General features: G+C 42.9%; 1 protein-coding gene across 3 annotated transcripts in view; it reads left to right on the top strand.

Moving 5' to 3' along the window:
- The window catches only part of spats2 (spermatogenesis associated serine rich 2), a 28,503-nt gene extending 22,181 nt beyond the window's left edge, over window positions 1-6,322 (top strand). For all 3 annotated transcript variants that reach the window (XM_014136203.3, XM_014136204.3, XM_014136202.3), the window contains 4 exons: window positions 1,240-1,349; window positions 1,508-1,610; window positions 3,285-3,418; window positions 3,542-6,322. In XM_014136203.3, the coding sequence (XP_013991678.2) occupies window positions 1,240-1,349; window positions 1,508-1,610; window positions 3,285-3,418; window positions 3,542-3,820 (626 nt within the window). In that variant the 3' untranslated portion in view covers window positions 3,821-6,322. The remainder of the gene's footprint in view (window positions 1-1,239; window positions 1,350-1,507; window positions 1,611-3,284; window positions 3,419-3,541) is intronic.
- The last annotated feature ends 42 nt before the right edge of the window (window positions 6,323-6,364 follow it).

Consider the following 6,364-nt stretch of genomic DNA (forward strand, 5'->3'; position numbering starts at 1 on the left):
TGTCCTCAATTTTCTTAGACAATTAGGCTAAGGCATTTGCTGTTTCCTCATCGCTGCTGCTGCCTCTGCGCATTGTTCTCAATCCCAATATGCTCATTAACTTGGCTATTATGCACATAGCAACATAGGGAAATGCACCGATTCTACGGCGCACTGAAGATTGCTTCAGAACCGTGGACAGCGACCATATCCAAGGCGGGAGAAAGCACATTTGTTATAAAATAATATTTGATTTGTTAATGTTGCACTTTTTTTTAAGCGTACTTTAAACATATACAATTTCAGTATCACGTCTTAGTGAGGGACTGTGCCATCCCTGTGGCCTCCGCAATGGATTAGTCCACTGAAATAGGCGCGAATTAGACAGGTGTCTTGTGAACCATAAAAAACAAAATTGTGACTGCTTGACTAAAGGAATCTGTCGACCAGCAACCTATCGACCAAACAAACGACTAAATGGGGTCAGCTCTACAGTTTTAAGGTATTCCAAATAGACTAACTGTCTTAAATGTATTTCCTCAGGGTTATTTTAGACGTTAGACATACCAGAATCTTCTATGTAGTGAAACATGACAGAGCAAGACTGCATATTTCCACAAGTGGGCCATTCTTTCTTTCCTCATTCTTTCCTTCTTCCCAATGCACAGTGTTGTGTGTTCTGAGCCTGGAAAAAGGGAAGAGTGTCAGGTGTCATGGCAGACTAAATGCTGTCTTTGTGTCCAGGTGTGTGTGGGGAATTGAGGGAAGAAGAGGGAACACTAGAGCAGTTCTTTGCCATTACAAAAACCCAACATTCCTTGAAATGTACCAGTTTCTGCCCTAATCTCTTCCCCTCGTTTAGATGTGTTACTGTTAATGGATGAGACTTGCTTTCTTCCCTTCCTTTTTTTTCCCCCCTCATGAAAAAAGTATTTCCTGTCATTTGAATCTCCTTGGCAGCTGATACACAAAGTGCTCGTCCTCTGGTCATGTTTTGCATGTGTTTATTTCCCCCCCTCTGTCCTGATAATGGTCAGCACCAGGAAAAGCCTGTGGAGTTATTTATGGATGCAGTGTTGTATCTGATCTATTTTGTAGAAACCAGTCAGCTAATAGGCCTACCCTTTACCTTATAATATTGAGGACATACCTAGTCCCAAGTTTCAGTATGGTATTGCCTCTGTGTGGATTTGTCTCTGTACAACTGAAGGCCTCTGAATATGGGGTGAGTGGTCAACTAATAATGTGTATCTGTTTCAGTGGCCATTTTGGATGGCCGTCAAAAGAGAGCAGAGGAGCTCCGCAGGCTGACTGACCAATCGGCATCCATGTCTGAGGACCAACTGAGTGAGCTGCGTGCTGACATAAAGGTAAGTTGACTACCGTAATAACACTTTCATTATATAATCAAGTCAATTGTGCAAACGTCTCAGGGACTGTGTTGTGTGGGAATTGAGCCATGATCTGACTTAAGACAAGTCCGTAACCCCTGGTGAGCAATGATATGTTTTCGCTCCTTTTATTGCAGCACTTTGTGAGTGAGCGTAAATTTGATGAAGACCTGGGAAAAGCTGTGAAGTTCACTTTCGAGCTAGAACCACTGAAGACAAGCATCACAGGATTTGGATCAGGTACAGTCCTTTTGTTTTTCTCTTGATGTCTTTCCTCTCACAGAAACTCATTCTGGTAGAGTATGCCATTGCTATTTATAGGGCAGTATATCCATATCCTTGATAGTAACACAGAATTAAATAGAACACATATTTGTATAATAATAAACTCAGCAAAAAAAGAAACGTCCTCTCACTGTCAACTGCGTTTATTTTCAGCAAACTTAACATGTGTAAATATTTGTATGAACAAAACAAGATTCAACAACTGAGACATAAACCAAACAAGTTCCACAGACATTTAACTAACAGAAATTGAATAATGTGTCCCTGAACAAAGGGGGTGTCAAAATCAAAGGTAACAGTCAGGTTCTGGTGTGGCCACCAACTGCATTAAGTACTGCAGTGCATCTCCTCCTCATGGACTGCACCAGATTTGCCAGTTCTTGCTGTGAGATGTTACCCCACTCTTCCACCAAGGCACCTGCAAGTTCCCGGACATTTCTGGAGGGAATGGCCCTAGCCCTCACCGTCCAATCCAACAGGTCCCAGATGTGCTCAATGGGATTGAGATCCGGGCTCTTCGCTGGCCATGGCAGAGCACTGACATTCCTGTCTTGCAGGAAATCACGCACAGAATGAGCAGTATGGCTGACGGCATTGTCATGCTGGAGGGTCATGTCAGGATGAGCCTGCAGGAAGGGTACCACATGAGGGAAGAGGATGTCTTCCCTGTAACGCACAGCGTTGAGATTGCCTGCAATGACAACAAGCTCAGTCCGATGATGCTGTGACACACCGCCCCAGACCATGACGGACCCTCCACCTCCAAATCGATCCCGCTCCAGAGTACAGGCCTCGGTGTAATGCTCATTCCTTCAACGATAAACGCGAATACGACCATCACCTCTGAGACAAAACCGTGACTCGTCAGTGAAGAGCACTTCTTGCCAGTCCTGTCTGGTCCAGCAATGGTGGGTTTGTGCCCATAGGCGATGTTGTTGCCGGTGATGTCTGGTGAGGACCTGCCTTACAGCAGGCCTACAAGCCCTCAGTCCAGCCTCTCTCAGCCTATTGCGGACAGTCTGAACACTGATGGAGGGATTGTGCGTTCCTGGTGTAACTCGGGCAGTTGTTATTGCCATCCTGTACCTGTCCCGCAGGTGTGATGTTCGGATGTACCGATCCTGTGCAGGTGTTGTTACACACGGTCTGCCACTGCGAGGATGATCAGCTGTCCGTCCTGTCTCCCTGTAGTGCTGTCTCACAGTACGGACATTGCAATTTATTGCCCTGGCCACATCTGCAGTCCTCATGCCTCCTTGCAGAATGCCTAAGGCACGTTCATGCAGATGAGCAGGGATGCTGGGCATCTTTCTTTTGGTGTTTTTCAGAGTCTGTAGAAAGGCCTCTTTAGTGTCCTCAGTTTTCATAACTGTGACCTTTATTGCCTACCGTCTGTAAGCTGTTAGTGTCTTAACGATTGTTCCACAGGTACATGTTCATTAATTGCTTATGGTTCATTGAACAATCATGGTAAACAGTGTTTAAACCCTTTACAATGAAGATCTGTGAAGTTATTTGGATTTTTACAAATTATCTTTGAAAGACAGGGTCCTGAAAAAATGAATGTTTTTTTTGCTGAGTGTGTATCTCTATGGTAACGCCTGCCCTCGTGTCACCCTCCCCGTTCAGTGTACCACCCTCAGACGGGTTACTCCAGCCGCTCCCGCTGTAGCTCCACCTCCTCCTCCATCACAGGCCCAGGGTCCCTAGAAGCCCCACCTCCCTCCAGCTACGAAGGACGCCCTACGCAGCCAAACAAAACGGTTAGCTCACAAAGCAATCATAAACATGCAACTAAGTTCTCATTGATGTTGTTTCCTTAGGAGTAATAATTATCAATATATGATTTATTTGATTTAACTTTGATTTTAAACTTGAACTTTCAGACTTTCCTAGGCAACAGGCGTTACACGGCGGGTCCGGGGTACCACCCCGGTGGGCAGCGGTATAATGGCAGCTCCTATCGTGACAGGAACCCCAATCGTGGAGGCTACCGTTCCCAGGGCTACCAGGGCCAAGGCGATGGCCCCAGCCATCCTACTCCCACACAATCCTCCAACTCCACAAGAGCCCCTTCCAACTCCGCTCCATCCTCTTCTTACCGTCAAGACCACCCTTCTCATAATGGTCTGCCCCAAAGGCCTCCGCGGACACACTGCCCCTGACACCAGAACTACCTGGCCCATTTGTCAAACCCCCTACTAACCCTGGCATTCCACCCTCAATTCCCCGCCCCTTCCACCCCACTAACTCCTCTCAATGAAGAATAGAATACAAGTTTACATTATTTTTGTCAATTGAGCTGTAGTGCCACCCATAGGCAACCATTCATCCTCCTAACTTGAAAATTAGCTACCCATGTTCTGCCACTTTCTCCATCCTTTAGAATTAGCTATTAAGACCTATTTTCTCATGCCTGTTGATATAGCAGCTACCCAGGTCCCCTCATGTGAGTCTGATTTAATCTTTGCTATTTCAGAGGCCAGTGTTATCTGGTGATGCGTTTATATGCATTTTGTAGCATTATTTTATTTTATGATTTATTTTAGTTTTTGTTCTCGCATCAAATTAATTTTATTTTGCTTTAGGTTGCAAGTTTTTTGCAGTCTATCAAACCATTTCAGTTCCTTATTTTAGACGATACATGACACCCTTACTATGGTTTCACAAGTATGTATGGGAGATTGTCATCAATGGCATAGAATCAACACTACATAATTGTATCTTATTATTTTAGAGCTTTCCATATATACTGGTTGCTCCTGTAAATAATATGTACTCATTGAAATGTATGATGAATATGTTAATCAGAACTAGCAGGTCAACCAGAGAGGTAATCACATCTGTTGTTGCCTGATAGCAGTTTATTTTCCTCCCTCACATGTAAATTCAGATAATTTTTTTGTGGATAGTTTTTCTGTCCTCCTTACTGTTATTGTATAATCCAAGGAGAGGGCTCCTTTTTCTTTATTACATTCATCCTTTATTATGTGGGACTCCACTTCTCAAATCTCAGGTATGAGAAAGGAACCTACACTCCCCTTCACGTATGGTCTGAATTAGAACTTCCTTTTGTTAGTACATCTATTTTGCTGTTATTTGGTCTTCTCATTCTTTCCTTATGTTTTAGTGTGTGTCAGACAGGACCATAAACAGCGTACACTTGACATGCTCGTATCACATTGCAACTTCCTTTGCCTTTCTGCATCATGAACACTGTTAAGCGCACAGTCTTCTGATCTTTTCCATTACTGAAAAGTGAGCTGTAGGAACTTTGTCCTTTTTGATACGTTCACGTTCCTCTTAATTATATCCTAGAGAAGAGAAATTGGATCAAATTTGTCTATGCTGTTTCGGTCTTATTTTGAACATGTTTTATGGCTGCTGAGTTTGGACAAATTGAGATGGTAATACCAGGATATAAGATTCTTTGTAATGTCTACAATAACTGAACAAAATCTGGAGAAATACCTCATTGTTGCCCCTTGTACACTGCCTGGTAGCATAATGTTGCTTTTGGGACTGCTTTACAGAGGCCTGAATGCTCTTTTGAAATAGGGCTTGGTATGGCTTACCATTTAGCGAAAGCAGTGTGGTCTCATGTCAAACTGCAAGGCATGTGTATAAGATCATACAAACAAGCTGTTTCCTCTGTGTACCAAAGGGTCATACTGATGAGTAGAATAATTGAGAGAAACTTAGACTAACTGCCCCCCCCCCCCCCCAGGTACTTAAGTCTTCTTTTTATAGGAGTGTAGTTTGGTCATGAGAAAAATAACTTAATTTGGGGTTTTGTTATATTGCACATCAACGTAAAGATTATGTGGTTCTGGTTTGTTTGTTCAGTGGTTTACAAAGTATTCTGTGGAAGTGCAGAGTATACAGTAGGGCAGATCACTTGGCATGTATCAGCAACTGTGCTTGAGCAGGTAAGGCTTGGTAGCCAACACCAAGATCTTCCAGCCTTCAGCAAATCTTTCCTCATCTCAGATCTGCACTGTAAATATAGTCTCAGTAATCATAATGCACAGTAGTGGAGATTGCATGCATTACAGTACAGAGAATTCTATCTCCACAACACTGCTAGTTGTTACCTTTTGGTGCTGGGCATGTTGAGGTTTGATTTTAATAGCTGAACTGATTCTGCATAGGGAATGAATGATGCCTGTCTCAATCGCTCTTTTTCCAAATGTATGTAAAGTCACATTCACAGCATTCCAAACTATCTGGATAGGTTATCGCCAAAGAGATCATGTTGTCTTGTTCGAGTTGCTGCCTTTTTTTCTTACTCTGCTTATAAATTTAAAAAAAATATGATTGTTTTACAATGGGATAATCTGTTCTAGGTTGAGTAACATTGTTTCTTTTACATTATTTTTTTCTTTCCTGGATCTTTACTGTATATATGTAGCTATAATTTAGTTGTGCTCACATGGTGCATTTTGTATGTTATATACATATTGAGCATATGGTTTACCTATGACAACTGTAAACTTAAGTGCCTTCTCTTGTCTCCCTCCATTCACTACCCCCCTTCCCTACCACTACCACCCAGTATGGACCAAAGACATCTGCCCTCCCCATCCATTCCAATAGAAGCACCCCCCCCCCCCCTAATACACAGAAAGGCACACTTTTCCTTTACTATTAAACGATTGTTTGCAATACATTAGTGTCCTTTGTCTTAATCTGCACAGTCCATTTCAATG

This window comes from Salmo salar, chromosome 13, assembly GCF_965601325.2.
Source record: "Salmo salar chromosome 13, fSalSal1, whole genome shotgun sequence".
In the NCBI taxonomy this organism is placed as follows: Eukaryota; Metazoa; Chordata; class Actinopteri; order Salmoniformes; family Salmonidae; genus Salmo; species Salmo salar.